This window comes from Lepidothrix coronata, unplaced genomic scaffold (assembly GCF_001604755.1).
Source record: "Lepidothrix coronata isolate B3197 unplaced genomic scaffold, Lepidothrix_coronata-1.0 Scaffold18, whole genome shotgun sequence".
NCBI classification, from domain to species: Eukaryota; Metazoa; Chordata; class Aves; order Passeriformes; family Pipridae; genus Lepidothrix; species Lepidothrix coronata.
This window is the reverse complement of record NW_016690198.1, coordinates 7,811,070-7,835,976: the sequence shown is the minus strand read 5'-3', so window position 1 is coordinate 7,835,976 and position 24,907 is coordinate 7,811,070. Positions and strand designations below refer to the sequence as shown.

The window sequence follows — 24,907 nt, the reverse complement described above, 5'->3', positions numbered from 1 at the left end:
TTTAAAAAAGTTTATTTAAACATAGTAGGTACATTTCACAGAAATGGTTATAAAATGCATAGCATATTACAAACAATACTGTTACTTTACAGATAGTAGTTGTTATTATCCTAAATATTGCTTTTAAAAACTAATGAGCCTGCTTGGTGAATCAGAAAGCTAAAAATCCCCATCTTAGGCACTCTGAAAAAAATAGTATGTGATAAAACAAAGCAGGTGTCCACTTTATCATTCACTCTACTGATTGTTTATATTGCTGCACCATTAATTTGCCAGTCCCTATTATGTGGAAATATCCAGTCCCTGGAGTCACATACCAAGGCTAGATTTCCACTAACTGGAGTATAAATTGCACTTGCTCAGCCAACCAAAACCCCATTCAACTCCAAGGAAAGCTGACTGAGGGTCTTCACACCGACTAACGTAAAGGACAGAGATGACACGAGTGGACAAAAAAAACCAAGTGGCTTTTCTAAATTGTGCAGGTGTGTCACACCCATTCTGCCATTCATAAACAACTAGATTGTAAGTTGGCAAGTCCATACAGATTTCAAGCTTTACTCCAATAGAAACTGAATGCTCAGTAGAAACAGACCTTACCCTCAGTGGTGATACAATGTGTCACAGAAGGTGAAATTGAGCCTTTTTACAGCACCTGAGAACTGAGCACGCCTCAAACATGCAGGACTTTGCATACCCAAATACAGAGGCATCTATTTTCTGATCTTTGGGATGTCAGGGTGCAAAGAAGTAAGTAAAAATGAAGAGCACAGCACCGTTCCATAACCAAAGCTAAAACAGATACCTGCTCATTCACACAGCACTTCAGCACATGAGTCATGACTGAAATTCTTCACATTTACATTTGTATGACAACAGGCATAAAGCAAATGTTGAGGTAAAAGGATATGGACCAGGTTTGCACTGGTGTAAGCAAGTCTAGAATCAAGCAAGCTATAAAGTCCACTAATTCACACACAAAAGAGAAAGAAAAATCCCCATATTTTTAAAACACATAGATACATGTAGATCAAACCATGTATGTTTTCAAAACATATAGATATATGTTCAAGAATAAACTGACTTTTTGCATTATTACATGAGCTTTACAGTAGTTTAAGCTTGGCTTGGACTGAAAATAAAGAAGCTTGAACTCTGGCCAGCAGAGCTCCTTTGGAACTGTTTGTCACGATGGAAGAATGAGGTTTGAAGCAGTCCAAGAACAACGATGTTTCATTCACCATCTTCAAGAAGTTTCTGTAAGTTGTTCTGTATCTTAGAAAAAGAGAAGGAAACAGGGGGGACACAGGAAGTGTTATGTTGCATTTGAAATAAAAAATAAAATCAAGACATGCTTTTCAATATACTCTCTGTGAATGTTAATTCTGTCACACCTATTCATACCAGTGGTATTCCTGTTAAATGTTTCCTGCACTAGCATCAAAGGAAACACCTAGATACGACTGACCACCACAATACCTAGCTTTTATATTATGAGTATCTCCTGCAATTTTCTCCTACAGATTCTCTCCTTCATTAGGTATGAGAAAATAAGATAGAAATAAAATTCCAGCTTGAAGCAATGGGACAAGAAACCCAATTATTTTGAGCTTGATCAAAATCTGATAAAGGCCTCTTCCAAGTCACAGCTCTATGGTTTAAGTGGATAATTCAATGAGTTTTGTAACAGCTTCCTCTATGATGCGTGCACTGCAAAATAAGGTCTTCTAACCATTAGGAGATGTGTCCCATTTGCCAGGTTTAGTCCACTGATTGTGGGTCATCCTCTCTTAGCTACACTGAAGGCAATGCCAGCCAGTGGCATCCTCGAGGATAATTTGTACAGATCTATTTTTACACAGCCTATTTTTCCACTTTTCATCTCCTTGTCCTTAAAAGCAGAGAGAGGGGAATATAGTGGGTCACATCCCCTGGCACACAAGTACTCGATATGTCAGTATCTTAGTAACTCATAGTCACTGGTTACAGAAGGTTTAGTCCCAGCTACTTTCAGGCTTTTATCTGAGAAGCCATTTTACTTCCTGTTCAAGGATACCACTTTTTAATCCTACTTCATGATTTCTATCCCAGATGCATACCGTTTTCAAGAGTGGTATTCTGGGGAAAGGGAAACAGTAAGAAGTACCTAATTTTTTAAGAGTTACAATACAAACATGAATTTCCTTTTAACAAGAAAAGTTAGCATAAGGGAATGAGTAATATTAAGACACATTTTCCCTCCCCCATTTAACACTTTATCCTCTGATACACATGGTGCATTTCAACAACCTGTTAAATAAAATTAAATGCCAAATTAGCAGAATTTTGGTAAGCCATGGTAGTTCCTTGACTCCAGGCATAAAGGAGAACTTGTAAAAATCACAAGGTCACACTGAAAAAGTCATTGCAACATACTCTTGCGCTGAACATCTTTTAACTGCAAAGTAGTTTTTAGTTTTCAATCTAGATAATCTCTGTGCTCCAGTTTACAGTGCTGCGCTCACAGAAGAAGCAAGTGGAGAGACGACAAGTTACACTGGAACTTTTTACACCACCTCTGCTGCTGCACCACTATTCACTAAAGCATATGAAACTGCTAAGCAACTGTAGTAACTTTGCTCAGAGAACCACAAGGTATTAGATTTCTACCAGTTTTGCAGTACAAAGAGTAGGGTCAAACATTCTGTTTTAACCACTGCTCATCTAGATTAGAGAGAACCAGCATGTGGCATTATGCAGCTACGGGCAATACTGATTTATCTTGTATGCAAAACACTTCACTGTCTTGAACAGCTGTCAAGTAAGTTTTTAAGGGTCCAATCCTGTAGACACCAAATGAAAAAACCACACGACTTAAGGGGGGTCACTTCTCTGGGAACAGCTGAATGATCCAACCATCCAGCTGCCTATTACTGTGTCTCCAAGCAGAGACTATATAAGGGAATGGGAAAGTGCCTAGCCCTGCTGCAAAGGGCTGGCTGGCTGGCTTCCCACTGAAATAAGGCCTCCCATGAACCATCTTGCCAGCCTGTCCCAGACAGCTAGAAAGCAGTAACCTCTTAAATGACCTAATTTGGCTAAAGATTCTATCTGGTAACCATCTGGAAAGCATTTTCCCCTTGTATTCACACTGTTATTATTCAGAGCACAGAGAGGGGTAATGATAGCATTACTCTAGATTTCCACTGACAAGGGGTTGAAGATGTGGGGAAGAAACTCCTTTTTGGCAGTATTTCTAAAATCTGTGCCACAGAGGTGATATTATATAATCTTAGCTTTATGCTATTTGAGAAACTTGGTTTGGGGAAAAAAGGTGTTGAAAGACCTTGGCACAGACTCAGTTTTAGAAACAGAGGCAAAAATATCCCATGTGACTTAAGCACATAGGAATTCAAGTAACTTTTGGTTTTGTTCCACCAGTACTTTTGTCATTCTTGGCCTTTGTATGTGTTCCCAACACGCAACATTTCATATACCTGTACTGGATGCATTTATCAGCGTTTGGGGGCAGGGTGGGACGAGCTCTGCAGGGCCAGCAGCTGTGGGAAAGAATCAGGGGCTGCCCCGTGCTAGACACAGACATTTCAGCAGCCTCTGATGGACCCACCGCATCAACCCAGCCATGATGGTGGTGGAGCATCTGGTAAAGTATTTTTGAAAGGTGAAAAAACACCACACAGAGACAGAAGGAGAGTAAGAGGATGGGAAACAGCAAAAGAAACCCCAAACTCTGAGAAGGAGGTGGGGGAGGAGGTGCTTCATGGCAGAGATGTCCACACCGCAGCCCATGGAGAATCCATGCCAAAGCATGCATTTCCTGAGAACTGGGGCTCTTGAAGGAGCTCGAACTGCAGCAGGGGGAAAATAGGTGAAGAAAAGAGAAGAAGAGGGAAAATAGTTACGCACTGAATGTAATCCCCCCACTAGCCCCATGCGGGTTAGGAGTCAGCAGCAAAGGAGTCAAGTTAAGCCTGGCACAAGGGAGAGGACAGGTGTTCTATTGGTTGTCCTTGTTTATCAATACTCAAATCTATTTTAACTTAATGGCCAGTCTTCGCGAGCGAAGATTTGGGAAAGGTCATTGACCCTTCGAGCCTGCGCAGTGGATTTTTTAGGTGAGACACAGCGTGCGCTGAACTGAGCCCACCCTTTAATCCTGAGGTTCATCTGCCGGGGCCGAGCAAGCTTAGACAGTGGCAGTGAGGGTCTCAGAACGTAGGTTTGTTTAGAGTGACCTTCTCTTAGATGGATTGCCTTACAGGGCTGACGAGCTCCATCTGCCCGGGGGGCTGGGAATCGAACCCGGGTCGCAGTGGTGAGAGTCCTGCACCCTAACCACGGGTGGTCTATTTTAACTTAGTACTATTTTAAATTGATTTCCCCGGAGTCAAGTATGTTTTGACTGCAATGGTAAGTTGTAAGCAGTCTCTCTGCCCTTATTTTGACCCACGAGCTTTCTCCTCCTATCTTCTCCCCCTGCCCCACTAAGAAAGGGGATAAGAGAGTGGCTGGGTGGGCATCTGATTGCTGGCCAAAGTTAGCACACCACAACACCTGAAGTGGAAATAAGGTGTGCACACCCTCTTGTTATGTATAGTTTTCAATTTAAGTCACCAAATTCATTTAGTTTTGCAGTTATATAAAAGTCAGCATTGTTTTTCTTAATCAAAAAAACAAAACTCAAAAAAAAAGCCCCAAACAGGAAAATTCATCAAACAGCCACAAAAGTTAAGTTCAAAATCCTTAGCCCTGATATATTAAAAGAACAACTGAGATCACCACATGTAATAATCACTCCTGAAGTGTCCAGGGACAGTATTCCTAGTTATAAGCATCGGGTCAAGGTAAAATTTCTACACATACCAATATTATACTTGGGTTAATTTGTAGTTCAAAAACCAGTCCTTTGTCTAAGAAAATGTGTCAGCTTTTGGTATCAAATCTGAAGGTAACTTGACACTTTTCAAAATAACAGATCACAGAAACATAGCAAGAACCTGATTAGTCTATCAGCATTTGATTATATCATAGGATGTTACCTTTTCCAATTTCACAAGATTGGCAGTTAACTCATCACAAAGGGCATCAGCATTAATTTGCAGATGAGATCCCAAACCTTGGTGCACTGGATTTCTGTCAAACGGAATGAAAAAGTAAGTGTGACAGACTCAAAAAAAAAAGGGGAAAACAGAACTGGGATTCACCTATAGAAGGCAACACAGTGGCAACACTGTGAACTGTACTTATTAATACAAACAAAGTACTAAGTCACTTCTTCATGTGGTCTCATTCTCCAGAAGTTTTGATGTAAAACTTTACTGCTATTTCCACTGAAAAGGTGCATAAGTTCCACATCCTGTGACTTGGAGGAAATCAAAAAGCCCACCCCCTTGAGAATGTAGAAGTGCACATTAGATCTTCCTTCCTGTATCTTTTACTCTTTGGGATCAGAACACCAGAAACAGGACTGTCTTGAGTTTCTGAAGAGCGACACAGCACTCTGTTAATAAAAATACGCCAGAAGTGAGAAAAAGGCTTTTGACGTCACCTACTATGTGAGGCAGGTTTACCCCGCTCCTTGCATTGCTCGTAACATATAAATACAAACTCCTTTAAGACAGAGAACCGTTTCCTTCCTATCCCTTTTTTATGAAGAACTTAGCTCTCTCTTCTCACACATGCACTCAAGTCCTACAGCTTTCCACAGATGACAGCTGAAAGCAGTTGGATCATAAGCAGGCCAGTCATTGTTCGATATGACCGAAAGTGTAATGTCAGAGCGACATGCTTTTTCATGGATGGGTCATCAAAGAAAGCTGAATTAAAAAGCACACTTATTTAGGAGCTTGGTATAGGTTTGAAACACTTTGCAGACAGTTCCACGACGCCTGAGTCAGCTCTGTCTTGAATTTTATTTTCCCTCTCTTTTTTCATAAGGTGCTTCTCCAGCTGTCAGCATTTCCATTCATGCTGCATGTGGCTACAGGTTTTGCACTGACTTTACAAATGACTTTTGAAGCCATGTTTTTCAGAGTAGCTCAGGAAAAAATCTATTAAAAGAAGGGGAGAAGAGCTAATGCAAAGCTCAATAAACTGGTTAGTATTTTCAGCAGTATCCAATTAACTGCCTTCTGTCCTATGACAGGTGCAAGAAGCCGACACAAGTTCTGGTGGCAAACTGCTGTGGAAAACACATGCCTCTGTATTGCCTCTCCATTTAATGTTTGCATATTTTCTATCTATGAAACATGGAGACAAAACAACAACAAAACAAACAAACAAACAAACCACAGGGGAAGATGATAGCCAGGATTAGCTACAGGAAGGAACTATTCATGGAACGGTGGCTCCTTTCCCTATTTCCCCTTCAAATACACAAATAACTGTTGTCCCTTGGTGTGTCTGGATTTTGGTTTGGTTTGGTTTTCTGGTGTAGGTTTTTTTTACTTTAGCAAGATAGGATATCAGTTTCTAAAGAGAATATAGGCAGCCCAAAGCTTTAGAAAATGGTACAGAAGCGAGACAGATGTACTGGCCCAAAGATTATGCAGTATGTTCTATTATTTTAGACTAATCAAATGACATCAAGACTGAAGACAGAAGTTACACCACTTTCAAGGATTACTGCTCTGGAAAGGAGCTGCTCACTTCAGCTGTTTACAGTGAAGTTACCCACAGCTATCTGAAATATTCTCAAGACAGCAGTACACCACGATATATCACATTTGTACTAATGGTCTGAAACAAAAAGATGAGATTAGGCTAGATGAAAGAATTACAGAACACTAAAGGATCACATGGGCACTACAATATTACAGTGTTTTTTGAAGAAAATAGATGAACACGAGAGAGACTTGAAAAAGACTTTAAACCCCCAGAGTGAGTGTTTCAAAGACTGTATCTTACTCCTTAATATGTGAATCAAAGGATGTGATGGACATAAGACGTTCCTCCAGGACACTGATTTTATATCTCATGTAGAAGGTAGAAAATATTAATATACAAACACTGCAAGAGAGAAGAATAAAGTACATCAGTTAAGGAAACTTTAGTAGTACCCAACAAATTTAATGTTAAAAGCCACTTAAATTGTTACATGTACATGTCCAATAATAAAGGTATCATTCTTAGAAACACTTTGGGAACACAATCACTGGCATTCAGACAGTTATGAAAGTCTCAGCCTTGAGTATGGCTTTTTAAGTGACATAAAAAATAAATTTGCAAGTACTTAAATACTGTAAACATTTCCTGAATCAAAAGACCCCCAGCAGGCTTATATATATATATATATATTTCTGAAAAGTATAAAGGCCACAATTCCCAATAATTTTCCTTTTTCCAGTGAAGCTTAGATTATATCAATTCTGTAAATGTAAGAAAATCCTAATATTTGGACAATCTTGGCATTAATTGCTAACTTACACAACTGCGTAAAACACAAGCACATGGTTCAGAGATAAGAGCTTCTGGGACTTCACTTTGTGGAAGAACCTGAAGGCTTCAGAATGGCCTGCAAGGAAAAGAACCAAATGTTACCTTGATTGGAGCAGACCACAGCATACAAACAGTGTTTTGAAGCATGCTAATAAATGCTAATTAGCTAACAGCTAATACAAACAGAGGGAAAACCAAGACAGAGATCTTCCAAATTATGTGAACTGTCATAACTATGCAAACTTATCTCAAGTAACTCCAGCTGATGGAGTCTGCCCTTGATTCCGTACCATTTCGAGGACTGTTTCGGGCTTTTCCATCAGGTCCACGTTTATTATGTGCATCTGAACGAACAGACTTGGTCTCAGTCTTGGAAACTTTCAAGTGAGTCTGTGTTTCCATGACATGATAATCTGTCAAAAGTAAGATTTTTAATAAAGTTGAAATATGACGTCAAGGGAAATTGCTGGTAGTTTAAGTTAGTCAAGCAGTAGGGGAAGAGGATGATTTTAAAAGGTGCATTTCTGTCATTGAGTACAAAGCAGTTTTTTGTATCCTTGAAATAGTTTACATATGAATTCTGCATCAACACAAAATAAAAACAAGCACCTGGATTGAAAAGGGTAATGTATGTTGCCTATATATTTCCAGATCCTTTGAAAGATGGCAACTCATGAAGTAACATTCAGCATGGGCTACATAAAACAAGTACTGCTGTACTCATTTAACTTATATGTAGTGAGTTTCTACACAGTATTACTGCTAATTAGGTGAACAACTTGAGACAACAGCAGATTGCAAGCAGCAGTGTTAAGTATTTTTCTTCTGTGCTTCAAAGCAGGAACAGCTCCTACATTGTATCTGTCCTAGTGTGGGTAAGCAACTGGAAGCAGTAATGACAATTGAGATCTGCTGATGACCAAGTCATTGCCTGAATGTGGATTGCAAAGGGTAACGAAATAACAAAAATGTAGGTATTGGGGACTTGAGGAAGACCTCAAAAATCACATAATTCTCCAGGACTGTGGAGAATGTAAATTCCATATTAGAAGGGGATTACAGGAGCATAACAGAGCTAAGCCATACTCATTTTCTTGGGGCTCCATGATCCCACTCACCTTGGAAGCATTCCAGCTCTGGTGTCTGTGAGCCTGTGCTGCTGGACTCTTCCATCTCTTGTCTTCGCTGCTGTACTATTCCATCCAGATCAGAATAATCTTCATTGAAATCCTGATTGGGAGAATAACATCACAAAAAGGCTCAGTCCTGTTCTAAATCTAAGCAATCTAATTTCCTTCAACCTCCCTCTGCAATTAGAACCAAAACCTAAAGCTTTAAAACTGTTCAACCAGGAATAATCTCTGATATCAAGATGCTGACATCAAGTTAGAAAAATAAGATCCATAAGATCACCAGAATTCAAGCCTCATCCCCTGTGTATAAAAGTCTGTGTATAAAAGTCAGACTGCTAAGTTATGCAAACTGGAGAGTCGAGGATGGGCATTACTAGACTTAGATTCTGGTCATCACATGAGTCTACACAGCTCTTTCATACATCTGAACAAGCTTACAGAGGAAGGAGTGCTTCTGGAAACACTTTAGAAACTATTCATGGCAGATGATGAAGTAACTTTGAGTACAGTGAAACCTGATTGCAAAACAGAGATATGAAGAACATACAAACCTTGGGATAAATCCAAAGCACATGCATGTGTATATACTGCATGTGATCAGCTCAAATGACACCTATGCTAATTGCTCCAAGTGTTTTCTAATGTTAAAAAATCATGGAGTTTGAGAAGCAGATGTCATGATTTCCATCAGTTTCCTTTCATAAGAGATTATAAATAGTACTTGCAATCAAAGATGCCATGCAATAAAAGAACAAACTTCTAAACCATTTACCAGGGGGAGGGTTGTAGGACGATCAACCCTGAAGCTGTTTTCTGCAGAAGAGGGATTTGGACTGTTGCCTACGCTTGTATCCTGAAAAAAAGCAGCAGTGTTAACAGGAACACACTCAGAAACTACCTGGTATTTAACAGTAGAAAGGGAGTAATAAAGAACACAAAGCTACACACCCATTAGTACTTCCTCACTCCCACTAGTACTTACCTCAAGATGTCTACAGATAGATTTTAACAGCTTGTAGGTGGTATCTCTGGAGAGTAAGGAGACAAACATGTACTGAAAAACAAAAGTTCAACAACTGTTTGAGAAAGGGTACACACTACAAGCTTCCTTTTATTTAAATAAAACTGACAAGTGGTTTTGCAAATCAAGTACCTACTTTCAAGAACTTTAGTACAGCAGAAAAAACCTGCACTTCTTCTAAATCTATGACTTGAGGTTAATCACAACAGGCACATAAAAGTTACCATGTTCTGCTGCAGGAACCAGAGCATAATCCAGATCTGTTCTTTCTTTTAAAAACACTTTCCATGCTATGTTTTACCTACCCCTTAAAAAACCCCAAACAAACAAAATCCCAAATCCAAAACTTGCTTTTAGTGTACAGTCTCCCGTACCCACAAAATATTTGGGCAACGAAAGTATGTTGGTTCTAAAGCTGCTCTTAGGCTAATCACACTTCCTACTGACTGATGCAATCATTATTCCTGAATATCACTGTAAGCAACTGGTTTTTGTGTGTCTAAGGTATGGCTGGTTAGGTAAGAGATCCAAGTAAATGAAAGAAGACTGTCAGATCTGCCAAGGCAGGTAACCTTTTGTGCATGCACTTCCCGACCCAGCTGTTTCAGTTCCCTCTATGCTATGACAGCAATCTTGGAAAACAGGGAATGAAAGATTACAGAGAACAGATGGCAAACAGAGATTCCGTGGTTCTTTTTTTATTTTCTCACCAAGTTCTACATAGCTTTGTTTACTGCAGATCCAAAGAAAAAAAGACAGGAAATTAGTAACAGGAAAAAAGTTGTCCTTGGCTGTCAAAAGAGAGGAGGCAAAAGAAGTTAGAATCATTCCCAAACAAACCAGATCCCTCAGGGTTCTGACTCTAAATGCCCACATGTGACCAATTCCCATAGCTGTTGAAGTGGCCACTTGGTACTTTCCAGATGCCTTCATATTACTGCTGGTAAGTAAGGAGAAAGAAAAAGTAGAAAAAAAAGAAAGTGGATAGGGTGCAATACCATTGCCCTCTACCAGTACTTACCCTATCTGTGACTGTCGCTATAATCAGGGCATTTGGCACAAGAAGGGCAGTTTTGGTTTTCTTCAGCAGTGTCACTGACAGCACAGGTATACTAATCTGAAACAAGATCGAAGCAGTGTTTGAATCCCAACAATGTGTACACAAATCTGCAGTGCAATCTTTCACAAGGGGCAGCCTACCAACTGTGATAAGCCAGACCCTCTTAGAGATTTCTCCACTACATCCCTGATTACTATTATTTCATATGGAATAGGTATGGTTCCAGATTATTACTATTTCTTAACTACTTCTGCTATTATGAAATGCTAATCCAGGCTTCTGCTTGTGTTTTCCTTTCCCGATCCCTTCTGGGTCTCACAAGACTATAGGCTTAGTTCACTGTAGATCTGCAGAACAAACCAGTCTTAGAGTTAGGCTTCTTTGTTTAGAAACCAAACATTTCAGAACACATCAGACAAAAGAAGCTTGTTGAAGAGTGAACACAAAAGTCTTCTCACCAGTTGCAGATCTGCAACAAGTAGGTGAGTAAACAGCTTGTCCTTCAGCAATATTGAAAGATCCAATATCCACACACTCTCTGACTTAAACTGATTCCTGTGTGGGCCAACCAGGCTTGACTACATTTACATTGCAAAGTTCTCAATCTTCACTCCTGCTTTGTGTTTACATCCAACCCCACCAGCTTAATTAACATCTGCAATGTTTCAGAGGATTTCACTTTAGATATTCTGCATGGGCTTTTCTTGTAAAGCTCATGTTGCAAAGGAACAAATATCTGGTTTGATGCTCAGTTGAAAAGCTTAGAGACTTAGAGAGTTAGGCAAATATAATAATCCTGGATATACATGATTAAGGTACAGATCCTGTTAAAAATTCCTTTGGCACAGACTGTCACAACTACCTGAGAAACTTGGAAACAAGGTTTAAAGTGTCTGTAGATTGTTCAAAGAGCAATCACAGAACTGAATTAAAAAGATGTTATTAGAGGAGAATGAAGTTACTCTGTGCGCAGCTTCTTGTTAACTTTTGTTCAGAACAGTAACACAAAATCATGAAATGAAAAATTGTTCCAGGTAACAAAAAATATATTATTGTACTAATAGACTGGTTACGAGACTGCCAAATAGTGTTTGAACAGAAATCCTGCTACAGGCTACAAAAAAGCCAGTTTACAAGTTTTTTATGTCAGTTCACAATTTACCTCCAAGAGCTTTGAATCAGAGATGATACTGCACGCTATTTTGATGGATAACATCACTGTAATCAGGACTAAAGTGTACTTCAGTGGGATTAAGCATTTACTTATTGCTTAATGTATTAGACTGAAAGGGTAAAACCACTGCTTTATCGCTACTATATTCATATCTCAAGTAATAATTATTTCAGAATACAAGGTTAACCTGCAGGCAACTTGGAAAACAATTTAAAAATGTAAGATAATATTTAAATTCCAAAAAGAATCAAGGCCAACATATAGCCAAATAAGAGCTACCCAGAAAGAAAGTGATGTCTGTCAAAGCCTATTCAATCCTGCCAAAGCAATCTCTTATTTTTGAATACGCACAATTGTCTTCCCCGTGTATTCAAAATTCCTGATTTGCATAGTTGTTCCCTGCACCAAAGCTTTCAATAAAAAAATTCTGCAGGTAGAATTCATGTAAAAAGTTTTATTAGAACATGTAGATCTGCTATTTCTCACAATAAACATTTTATCATGAGGCTTAAATTGTTTTACAAGTTCTAAGCAATAGAGGCTTTGTATCTTGGAGACTTTGTCAGTGTATCTGACTGCTAAGAATGTTCTTCTTCCTGTCAAGCTTTATTTCCTCCTCTCTCTCCCACTACATTAATTTTCACTGTATTAATGATTTTCCTGTTCTTTTGTCGATGGTATTCCTAAAAACTGGACAAAGCTCTAAGTAAACAATAAGGACTATCTCCTTCACTCTTAATTTTCCCCACACTGTTTTCTGAAAACAAGACCCAGAATTGAATATTTTGGAATCTTACTACAGTCACATTTACAATACTGTCTGTTCTATCTTATCTTGTGAAATGTTTTCACTTTTCATCATATATATATAATTATATATATATTCCTGCATTTGAAACCCTGTTGACAAAGATAATTTCCTAGTACTACATCACTGTTATTCTGCCTCTTTTTTTCTGGGTTTTTCTATTTTTCAGTACAGTTCTACCGTATTTTGTAAACATTTAGCTTAGCTTGAATTTAGAAAGCTATTCCACAGTTGGAATTAGTCACATTTGTTCATGCTGAATAGAAGGCTGCTAGTAAAGCAGCTTCAATTTTAATGGACAATGTGCCGTTAATAATTTTAAGTGTTCTTTAAAACTATTCCATCTTTTTAAAGCCCTTTCAAAGACAGATGTATTCTATCAAAATGGTTGACAGCAGAGAAATAAGGTAATCTCAACCCCTAAACTGACTTCAGCATCCAGTTCACTGGATCTAACCAGGAACTTTGTTCAGAGATGCACCTGAAAGAAAGAAGCCAAAGAAATCCTTCAAGTGAACTGAGCTGTTTTCCAATAAAAGCCAAAAAAAACCAGCTTATGTAAACAAAATCACTCCAAAAGCTCCAAATCAACAGAGCCAGAACACAGATCGTTTTGCAAAGATCTGCGTTCTTTATTTTTATCTATATGCACATCATTACCACAGTGGGACCGAACCTTAGGTGGGTCACAAAGACTAAATTTTGATCTTCCCAACTGTTCACATCTCATTTCTGCTCTGCATACTAGGCTCACAGGTAAAAACCTTGCAAACTTGTTTTTCTTTCCCTGTTCTCTATTTATGCAGAATGGGAGTGACAGAAGAATGCTTCAAAGAGCTTTGCCACTCAAGTCAGAAGCCAGTTTTAGTTCTTCCTCTTTAACTGCCTTAAAATATGTTGATTCTTCTCCCCAGTTCCCCAACTATAGTCTTGGAGTCCTTAATACTTTTCAGCCTTCATTATTCCCCCTCTTCCTCTTTTACATACTTACCCCAAGAGAGACATTTTTGCAGTTTGTGCTACACAGGTTTCACAACACCCTCACTGCTGCTTGTCAGATCCTCTCCTTTCATCAGGCTTTTTTTCAGACAGAAAGTCCTTAAGCAAGAGACTTAATCTCTAATAAAGATGAATAGTGCTCCAGTTCTAGAGTGAATTTTGGGCATCACTTCTAAATAGTGACTGTATTTAAAAAACTTAGAAATATTAGTATTCTAGTCTTGCATAATAATTTGAACTTCTGGTGATGAACAAATTGTTAAGAATAGCATTACTGTTCCATACATAAAGATTTTACTAACCTTAGTGTCTTTACCAAAAACTTTGGAATGGAAGCAAATCCAGTTCTCAGAAAGGAATAACTTTCCTTGGTACAGAATTTCTTTCTGCAGAGCACAGGTAAAGCCTGAAACAAATAAATACTCTATAATCTTCAAGGTAATCACAATCCAAGCCAAGCCAATTCAGGTTTTGTTTTGTTCTTTTTTCAAAGCCATAATATATTTAGATTTATACCTTTGATAAACATTGTCAAACTTTGAAATTTTCAATGATTAACTGACACTGACAAGCTCATAAGATGTCACAGGCCTAAGTTTAGGCTCAAAATATTTGAAGAATAATGACTGAAATGAATAGTAACATGCAACTGGTCTCTACAAGTCAAAAGTCCTTTCTGAGAGACTACCACCTAGCTTCCTATAAACTTTTTGACTAGCTTTTAGGTAATTATATTACTTAAATGTAAAGGGTTTAACGAAAGTTTTAGCTTTAAACTTCTAGCTCTATAGCAGTTGTCTAAACTAGATGACCAGAGGTAGAATCCACATAAAGTAATACTGCTTTTACTGCACAGACATGAGCAAACCACTTCTCACTCGTGAACTGCCTTCCTTGTATTACTTTTAAGAAACATTTGTTATAAACGTCTATGTAGAATTCCCTTGTTGTAAGTACCACAGGCAACAGCACAATATTTAAACATTTGATGTCCTTTCCGTATTAGTGTTTTTAAGTATCAAAGCATCATCAACAGCAAAAACTCAAGATAATCACTTGAGCAGTGCTGTCTCAGTAGTGCCTTTAGTAAGGAAGATTCAGTACCAAAAAATACTGCACTAGGCTACTCTGCTAAGTATTGCAAAGTGGGCTACTATTCCCAAACAGGCCCAAAACGCAAAGATTTAAGATCTGCAAGATTACATCAAAATGGCCATTGCATGTAGATGAAGGCCCTGAAGCTCTAGGCAGCTGGAGTTAAAGGTTTATAAAATGTAGGTAGTTCCTCTTGTACAGCACCACAGTTGTTGGGTAACTACGTTATCTAGGATCCACAGCCAACAATGACACAGGGATTAATACTTACTTTGTTTCAGTGGCTCATCAATGGGAACATCTAGAAACAGCTTATGAAAGTGTGCATTTGCCTTCAGCTAAAAAACAAAAAGCCCCACACCCAAAAGACACATACTTTATTAGACAGTCTGACAATCAAGTGACCTGTTCCACTTCCTGGTCTCCCCATACCTTCTCATTTTGCCCACTTGTTTTACAATAGATCCTCATTTTTTTTTCTGTGTGGCTATTAACTCTATAATCTGCTTTACCCAGACTTTAACACACTGATGCAAAAGGAACCTATACCAATATACAACCATGAACTATAATATTGCTAAACAAAAGGCCTCTCATTGTAGTTATGTGTTTATTTTTAACATATGTAAACAAACAAGTAAATTCTCTGCCCTACCTGATTTGAGGCACGTTTTTTCCTTTCAATCTTGGAGTCACTCTTGATATCCATTGACAGGACTGGACTATCTGTGCTGCTCTTTGTCCTGAAGATTAAAAAAAGCATCTGATATAAGCCTGGCCTCAGTTCATTAGTCTTTGTATGTTACCAACAGGATGTGCTTTTCCATGAAACATATTAATCCTTTAAATAACTATTATCTAATTCATTAAGAATTACACAGAAATAAAGAGGAGTATATCTTATTCTTAAATTATGTCAGTTCTCCCTGAAGGTGGACTTTTAATTTAGAAGAGATATTCTAAATTATTTACTTGTAAGAAAGTAAAAAAATTTCAAGACAATTTACAGCTTAGTGAATTAGCTATTACAGTGTTTAGCTTCACATTAATTTGTTTCTTGGCAATATGTGAAATACTAATACTAAGCAGATTCCTTACTAATGCACGATGAAGTAAGATAAAACTTAGTAGTTGAAAGTGAAAGGTAGTGTGCAGAAAGCTATGAATGTGCATTACAGGAAGCGAGCTCATTTGAAAGTGCAACAGAGAAGAAACACATATGTCCAAGTCAGAGGATGGCTATGAACTGTGTTGTGTAGCGTAATGAAATCATTAAGATAACCAGCAACCCTAGAGGAGATTAAATGAAATTCTGAGTGCCAGTTGTATAGGAAGCTGTACCTGTACAGCTCTAGGCATTTATACTGGAAAACAAAAAAACTCATCATACAACTCTAGAGAAGAACAAGTACAGAGGAAAGTCTCTGTGGATGGCTGGGAAAATAAGTTTTGTCTGTTTTATAAAGGAGGAATTAATGGCCTGGACTGTTCAGAAAAGCAGAGAGGTTCAATAATGGTTTCATAAATCAGGAAGAGAACATTACTTCTGAGAGCTATTTAGCACAGAACAAATGCATATCAACACACTATAAAAATCAGGCAGCTCTTTTTCAGATGCCTTCAGTTACAGATTGAAGAGCAGAAGTAAAAACACATCACAGGACTCTTATATTGAATGACCTGAAGAACATGCTGTGCTAAAGATACAATGGGGAAAGAAAGGTGCTCGTAAAGTTACGGAGAAGATTATTCTGGGAGGTGTTGCAAAACACCTGAAAGGCAATGCAGTTTTTCGTCAAAGCCAGCACAGCTGCAAGAGAGGAAATTCCTGCTTATCAAACCTGATTTCCTTTTATGACAAGGTAACTCACATAGATGATCAAGGGAAGACAGCTGATGTAATCTTTTTGGATTTCCATAAAGCTTTCAACACTGTCTCTCACAGGATCCTTCTGGACAAAATGCCCAGCACACAGCTGCATACACACATCATGTGGGGGGTGAGCAATTGGCTCACGGTTCAAGCACAGAGGGTAACAGTGAACAGGGTAACATCAGACTGGTGACCTGTCACTGGTGGGGTTCCACAGGGCCCCATCTTGGGCCCTGTGCTATTCAACAACTTCATAAATGACTTGGATGCAGGACTGGAAGGGATACTAAGCAAGTTTGCAGATGAGACAAAACTCGGAGGAGCTGTTGACTCCCTCGAAGGCAGGGAGGCCCTGCAGAGAGACCTCGACAAATCAGAGGACTGGGCCATCACCAACTGTATGAAGGTCAACAAGGGAAAGCGTCAGATTCTGCACCTGAGGTGGGGCAACACTGGGTGTACAGAAAGACTGGGGAATGAGATGCTGGAAAGCAGTGCCATGGAAAGGGACCTGGGGGTCCTGGTTGATGGCAAGTTGAATCTGAGTTAGCAGTGCCCTGGCAGCCAGGAGGGGCAACTGTGTCCTGGGGGGCAACAGGCAAAGCATCACCAGTCAGTCAAAGGAGGGGATTGTCCTGCTCTGCTCTGACCTGGGGCAGCCTCACCTTGAATATTGTGGCAGTTTTGGGCACCACAGTATAAGAAAGATATTAAGCTATTAGAGAGCGTCCAAATGAGGACAACGAAGATTGTGAAGGGCCTTGAGGGGAAGCTGTATGAGAAGTGGCTGAGATCACTTGGTTTGTTCAGTCTGGAGGAGACTGAGGGGAAACCTCACTGCAGTCTTGTAAGGGGAAGAGGATGGGCAGGCACTGATCTCTTCTCTGTCGTGAGCAGTGATAGGACTTGAGAGAATGGCCTAAGTTGTGTCAGGGGAAGTTTAGCTTGGATATTAGAAAAAGATTCTTCACCCAGGTTGGGCACTGGAACAGGCTCCCCAGGGAAGTGGTCACAGCACCAAGCCTGACAGCATTCCAGAAGCATTTGGACAGTGCTCTCTGGCACATGGTGTGATTCTTGGGAATGGTTCTGTGAAGGGCCAGAAGTCGGATTCAGTGATCCTTGTGGGTCCCTTCCAAATCAGCATATTCTGTGATTCTGTGAGAAGTTTCTATTACTGCATCACATCCTGCATAACAAGTCTTCTTTACTTGCCTGAACTTGAGAGGTTCAGAAATAACAATAAAATCTCTAATGGTGAGAGGAACAGAAACCCTAAGTATAATGGAGATGCAGCTGGAAAGAGATTGTATAGTAGGACTGACTTAGATAAGAGGGGAAGTGGCTGCATTATCTCAGGTGGTTCCTCAGAGAAAAAATACATGTGCACATGTATTTCTGTGCTCATCTAAAGCACAAGTTACAAAAAACTCATGCCTACCCCTCACCAAACACAATCAATTACATTATAACACTAGAAAGACTCGGGGGAAAAAAAAGTAATGACACATTCCTTCAAATACCTTTTCCTCAAAGATGCTTCATGAAATTAAGTGATGTCTTTTAAATATTTGCCTTGTGATCAAATCCACAGTGTCAGGTTGACCACTGACTTTTGAATTCACTGCTCAGTGAATTTCAAAGTGAAAAGGATACAAAAGCTGTGTGCAAACCACTCAAGCAGGATTTTAGTATTACTTAGTTTTCTTTTAGAAGAGTTTAAAATGCATTCCAGTTCTCCAACAAAGTAATAATGACTGTTTCTGTGGAGACAGTACAATAATCTATTGCAATATAGAACTGAGAATCTAAAATGAAAACTTATGTCATAGTTTTACCATGGACAATCAATATTCCAGCATGAAAGTGTTCTGGAAACAGGCCAGGAATCAAACTGCAGCTCAGTTTGACTGCCTGTCAAATTGATTGTGAAAGGGATGTAACCAGCAATGGTAACAAACAGTGCAATGTATTTTCTCCTAGAACAGGGAAAATAAGCCAGTTCAAAGATTAAATTCCCACTATTCTGACTGCTTGTGTTGGGTAACAGAGCAACCCTGGAAAGTGGGGCTGACTCCTGTTTATTTGCACAGTGTGCAACCTAACCCACAAGTAGGATGTCTGATAAATATTGCTAGTCAGTCCAGCTTTTTTAATGGGTTGTAACCGTTCTAATAATTTGACCAGAGGAAAAGTAACAGTATTTCTGACATTACCTAGCAACATCAACTTTTTTCCGATCATCAAAATACTCCATTTCACTGGAGGGGGTCTGCAGCAACACAGTAGGCAATTTTCCTGCCTTTCTCTTTTCATCTGTTCCATTTTCTCCATCTGAACTGCAGAGGGAAAAATAAACAAATAATTAGAAATCCAGACAGCGATGTGTATTGCAGGATTCATAGTGATGTCAAATGCCACTGCAACATACTGGCAATACAGCACATAATAAAGAACAAAATTATGACATATCTTTTAGATTAAGGTCCTGAAAAGTCTTCATCTACTGACTTGACTGTATTATGCATCTGAACAGTATTCTTAGCTCCAGTACTAGAATTTCAGCAAGAGAGGAAAACTGAAATACTGCCATGGATATTTCAGCGCTCATAAAATTTGTAGCTCTAGTTTCTGTTCCAAAGAGTATGTCTCGTTTAGGAAAAATGCATTCCATGTTCGGTACTTAGACTCAGATGACTAATGGAAATTAACTTGATCGGCAAGCTGGGAAAAAAACATCCTGCATGACAGTATCTAGTGCTTAGCAGATTATTTGTGGTTCAATGTTGCAAGAGGAAGATGGGTCCTATTTTGCCTCTAACTTACCTCTTCTGTGAGAGTCCACATGCAGAATTTTTACAATAAAGGTTCCCCTACAAGTACAAAAAGCACTGGTTTTATTTTACAAAAGCAGCGCTGCCACCACAGTGCATTGTCTTTTGACATCACATGTCACTGCCTCGGAAATATATGTTAAGGAACTAGAGTCTGAAGGCTGAGAGAGGTGCCATCAGAGCCTCTCCCTGGCTTCCCTTTTCATAATTTTCTAATACACTATTAACTCAGAAAATTTAGATTGAAAAAACTGCCATTAATAACTGGGTCTGAAGAATGATAATACTTTAAAGTGACATGACAAATATATACAAATATCTGCCTGTGGAAACCTGACACCTCAGAAAGACTCAAGCATGCTCTTAGTATGAAAGAACAAAGCCAAACTATGTTGCCCACTAATTAAATGCCTGGCTTGAATGACCCCATTTACAGAGGCTTTCCATTAAAATGTTTAATTTCTGTCATTTTACAGCAACACCACAGCCATCACATGACAATGTCTTTACTACAAACAGTTTCTTTTCCTAGTAAGACAAAAGTTTTGCTAACAGAGGTTCTCAGACTGATTTAATCTATGCCCCTTATCCTTGGGCTCCAAGGGCAGCCAGAGAATACCAGACGTGAGTGGGATAAGGAACAGGATGAGGCAAAATCGTCAGCTTCAGTCACACATGTATTTCAAAAGAGCAGCTCAGCATGGAAACTCCCAAGTCAATAGGACTACATAACACAGCAGTGGTTTTAAGATGTAGTTGCTTGAGCTTGAAGCCTGACTGGTGCCCATCATTGCCCTGGGCAGCCTGCTACTCTTACCTGGCAATGCAACTGATTCAGGTGGCCTGTCTCACACCTCTGTATTAAAAATAACTTTCAAAAAAACCTATAACACAGGTTTCAATGTTTACTTACACCTGTCAGCATAGTTAGATGCTTTGCCACTCTTAAATGCCTTTTTTTACTTATTACTCTTATTCCTTTTCCCTCATCCATAAATGAATCCCTGCTTCACAGGTAAACCTATGAGCCTGTTCTATCCTATCTGTCTTCCCCACTGACTTCTACTATTCCTGAATCTCTACTGTCTGAACTCATTCCATCTAGCTCCTTTCAGATGGCAGAGAGTTTGGGTATCTAAACATGTCAGTCCTACTGACAGCTGTGTTTGGAAATGCTGAGCTAACTCACACCAGTCTGGTCACCTCTCTAAGACTGTCTTCTGCAGCTGAGAACAGTGACAACGTACCCAAACACAGATGTGAGGAGACTCACCCATGTAACATGTGCCAATGGCAGTAGCAGTTGGCTGTATTCTACTATCTGACATGGTTTGACTATGTCTATCCTTCGCCCTAACTCCTATAGGCTTTCTTCTCATAGTGAAAATCTACCTAAGGATTTGTCCTTACACTTCTGATAACTATAGCTTCACACAGCACTTAGTAGGTGGTTCTTAAGTATCAGAAGAATTTTAGCTGACCTTCTGGAGAAGATCAGCTTCCTAAATCTTCCTTTCCTTTTCTAAAACCAGTAAAATATTGTTTATCTAGTCACAAGTAATTTAAAGCAGTTCTTACATTTTTACGCGTGAGTCAGTATTCATAAATGCTTTGTAAAAAGAGCATAAAAGTCAGGAATCCATAAAAAAAAATAGATAAAGAGTATTTAAGAAACAAGTGACGCTAACTACAACTGTTAGTGGTATTTGCACATAAAAGAACTGTATTTGCAAATATCAGGGCAAGGAAAAAAGACCTAGAGACATCAGGATTGTTGATATGAAAATAAAAGTTTCTCAAACTGAACATATATTGTACATTTGATACTACTAGCAAACCCACTCAAAATAACATCTAAAAGAAAAAAAAGAGAAAAGTTGTCTCTAGTTTCTAAATAAAGAACAGCTGTCACAAGGAATATTTTCAAAGCCAAGGCCTATACTTACTACGGGATCATACATTGTATCCAAGCAAGTTATTATAAACATTAGTTTCGTTTAAGGTAAAGTGCTACGAAATCCATAAACCAAGGCAGTGGACTAAGTTTCATTCTAATGAAGTTCAAAAATACATTATTCATCAATATATTTTAAAAGTCAGAGGAACTTCCTCTCTTCTAATCTGAATAGTTTCTGTGAAACAAAAACTTGCTGGTAGATGTGCATAAAGTTCTTTATACTGCATAAAATTTTCTGAACTTCAAAAGGTTTTCTTGTTTGGCATTAATCTTCTCCCAGACCAGAAAAATTCAAATTCCCTGTGAATGTTATAATGTACCATATTAATAGGATTTTTTTCTAGAGAAAAAAATTAAACACACTAATCTAAAATATAAACTTTTCCCTGTTCCTTTCTAAACCAGTTTGCGGCCTATTATTTTTGTTCAGTACTTTTTACTCAGTTTGGAAAGTGAGCCTTAATAAACAACAGTTGTCTTTGACAACCCAGTACAGAACCAGACACAAACACTTCTCAGGCATACATAAAATACCAAAAATTCCAGAACTGTACGGTGGTTACTGTCTTTAATTCCCTGCAACCACACAAATCCTTCTACAAAGCTTTCTCAGGACACCACTTGGTCTAAAAGTTCAGAAGTGACAATAAGTTGTGACAAACCAGTCCCCTGGTCCACAAATTACAGATCAGTTTCGCAAGAGGAGAAAGGCCTGTTGAATAACCAGAGAAGTTAGCTACAACTTCAATTTTTTGTAAAACTGGAGCCAAACCAGAATTTCCCTAAGGTTTTTAAAGCTGACTCAGAGTTGGTGCAACTCTCCTTCGTGGATGTAGCATACGTATCAATCATCATGTTACCTTAGAAGCCCTGTTGTTCTGCTTTGTTTCTTTCATACAAAAAGCATTAATTTTGCAACAGCAGTTAGACTGCTATATTACTGCAAATGACCAACCAGTAGTGTGAATTGATTTCTCCACCAACTGTCCACAATCACGCTTGTACACCATGGGTGAAAATATCCATCACAAAGAAATTCTGTATATCTTAGTTGTGTTGGATTTACTTGGCAGACCAAAAGGATTTGACAAAGGAATCAAAGCAGTGTAAAAGGTCCAAATGCTAAGAGATAGTGTTATTTAAGCTATTCTTGCTCCCTGACACTGGTCTCTAATCAGAAACTAAAAGCCAAAGGAAGAGACTCCAAATATTTAAGGATCCTAAACCATGGAATCTTCTGAAGGAAGGAATCCATAAGGACCATTGAATCCAACCCTTAGCCCTGCACAGGACCATTGCCAAGAATCACACCATGTGCCTGAGAGTATCATTCAAATGCTTCCTGAACTCTGTCAGGCTTGGTACTGTGACCACTTCCCTGGGGAGCCTGTTCCAGTGCCCAACCACCCTCCGGGTGAAGAACATTTTTCTAATATCCAACATAAACCTCTCCTGACACAACTTCAGGCCATTCACTCAGGTCCTGTCACTGGTCACCACACAGAAGAGATCAGTGTCTACTCATCCTCTTCCCCTCACAAGGAAGTTGTAGACTGTGATCAAGATGACAGACTAGGGCAGGCTTTGGAAGCAGAGGAGAATGAGCAGGATGAAGAGATCTATCTAAGCAGTAATCCAGGAGACATAACCGAAAACATGCTTCAAGCAGAGAAGACTGCAAGAGGGTATGATGAAACATACCAGTGCTTGAAAGGACACTCTGCTAAGCACACTGCAGGTCAGAGGTCTCCTCCTAGACACTGACTTTCCTATCCCATCGTAGAGGAGCAATCATCTCAAATTACCTTGTACTAGGACTAAAGTCTTAAGTCTTCTTTCAGAAGATATCATTCCACTAAACATCTTTTCTATGCCAAACCAGTCTGAACAAATTTTTTTTGCATATGTAATTAGATTCTGGAGTGTTTTATCTGATGAGCTTGCTTTCATACTATAAACAATTCCATTACTTCACACCTGGACTGAAGAAAATACCTTTCCACAGTAAACTCTCCTGCTGTCCTCTTAGAGCATAGTGGTCTCCCTACTGGAAAAACTAACAGAAGTGCACAAGCTGAGGACTTAGGTGTTGTCTGTTTTGTCTGTTTGTACAGTCTGGTCACTCGAAGCAAAATGCCTCCTGTAGCTCTGTAGCCATGCTCCAGTGTTTAGGTGGCACACAGCACTGTTTATGTGAGAAAAGACATCTCCTGAAAACAAGCCCTCAAAATAATGTCATGATTTAATCTAAGACCAAGTACCACTTTTACCATGTAAATGGAAAGTCAAACACTGACTATCACTGACACCGCCAAACTATCAAAAAAGGCAGAAAATTACCTACAGCTACCCTAATCACACAGGACCAGAGAGCTGCTTAACAGCTCCTATAACAGATGTTAAAGATGGCCATACTGTATCAATTTGGTATTTATATAATTCCATATACTTAGGACACAGCTTATACTTAAGGCTGAAGTCTGAAGGAAGTTAAACAGCTGATTCTGAAGTACAGTATTTTGTTTGTCTTTTGTATACCAAACAAACAGCCAGCAGATGTATTTATAACAAATACAGAGAGCAGCAAAGCATTAATGTGTGTGGAGATGTAAAACCCTGCATGAAGGGTTTGTTAATATGAATAGGTATGAACCAGACTGAGATTTAACCTCCTCAGAAGCAGGTTCAAGAAGCAGGTTAATTCTCTTCTCATGAAATCAGTCAAACACGGCACAATGGAGGCAGAGTTACACAGCTGCACATTAAGTGTACAAAACAGGCATATGGATGGGCAAACATGCATACACACCATGTGTTTCCATATGCATTTCTAGGATGAAACATGTCTGCAGGCACAGCTGGAATCTTGATGCCAGATGCCACCAAAAGAGGAACGAACCCAATTGTTAGGGATGACCTAAAACTCTGAATCTAATTTTATACATGAAGGTAATTAATTTCAGAAATATTTGCTGTTCTTTATTCCATGCCTCTCTCTTGGAACACAATTACTCACTTGTGAGTAGTTTTGTATATCTGTGTTGCAATATCTTTATTAAAAACATGAATGAAATTTTTGAGTTAATACTGAAGAGAAACCCCTCTAACACTTTTAAAGACAGAGGAAGTCAGGTTTTTCTCCCCAACTGAATAGACATTTCACATAATAACTAGATCAAGTTTCACACTGCCTTACCACTTGGACATCAGCAAGATCACTGTGACACTGCGGACGTCATTAGCAAGTATGTAAATTCTCTGCTCTAAATACCATCTATTATTAACTGTCTGTAGTCCCTGTCTAATCAAAACCAGACTGGTATCAAGTTCCATAGAAAAAAAACCAAACACAAACCAGAAGAATTCCCTGTGCTCTGAAACAAGAGACACTATAACAAGATATTTTATTAAGTTAATACTAGAACAGGAATACAAGCCATTTAGCTCTCTTGTCTTTTCATGAGTTTCCGTTTCATATATCCACTCCAAAAAGCAAGAGCCCTCTCATATGTATCT

At 38.9% G+C, this 24,907-nt stretch overlaps 1 protein-coding gene across 2 annotated transcripts in view; it reads right to left on the bottom strand.

Moving 5' to 3' along the window:
* GRAMD3 (GRAM domain containing 3) overlaps positions 1-24,907 on the bottom strand; it is a 43,410-nt gene continuing 18,503 nt past the window's right edge. The window contains exons 2-14 of one of the 2 annotated variants that reach the window (XM_017807363.1): positions 18,817-18,939; positions 15,383-15,470; positions 14,999-15,065; positions 13,935-14,038; positions 10,613-10,708; positions 9,553-9,624; positions 9,343-9,423; positions 8,556-8,667; positions 7,728-7,850; positions 7,426-7,513; positions 6,907-7,008; positions 5,040-5,133; positions 1-1,275 (exon numbers count right to left, since the gene is read on the bottom strand). In XM_017807363.1, coding sequence (XP_017662852.1) covers positions 1,234-1,275; positions 5,040-5,133; positions 6,907-7,008; positions 7,426-7,513; positions 7,728-7,850; positions 8,556-8,667; positions 9,343-9,423; positions 9,553-9,624; positions 10,613-10,708; positions 13,935-14,038; positions 14,999-15,065; positions 15,383-15,470; positions 18,817-18,939 — 1,192 coding nt within the window. In that variant the 3' untranslated portion in view covers positions 1-1,233. The remainder of the gene's footprint in view (positions 1,276-5,039; positions 5,134-6,906; positions 7,009-7,425; positions 7,514-7,727; positions 7,851-8,555; positions 8,668-9,342; positions 9,424-9,552; positions 9,625-10,612; positions 10,709-13,934; positions 14,039-14,998; positions 15,066-15,382; positions 15,471-18,816; positions 18,940-24,907) is intronic. The other variant, XM_017807364.1, reaches the window with a different exon arrangement.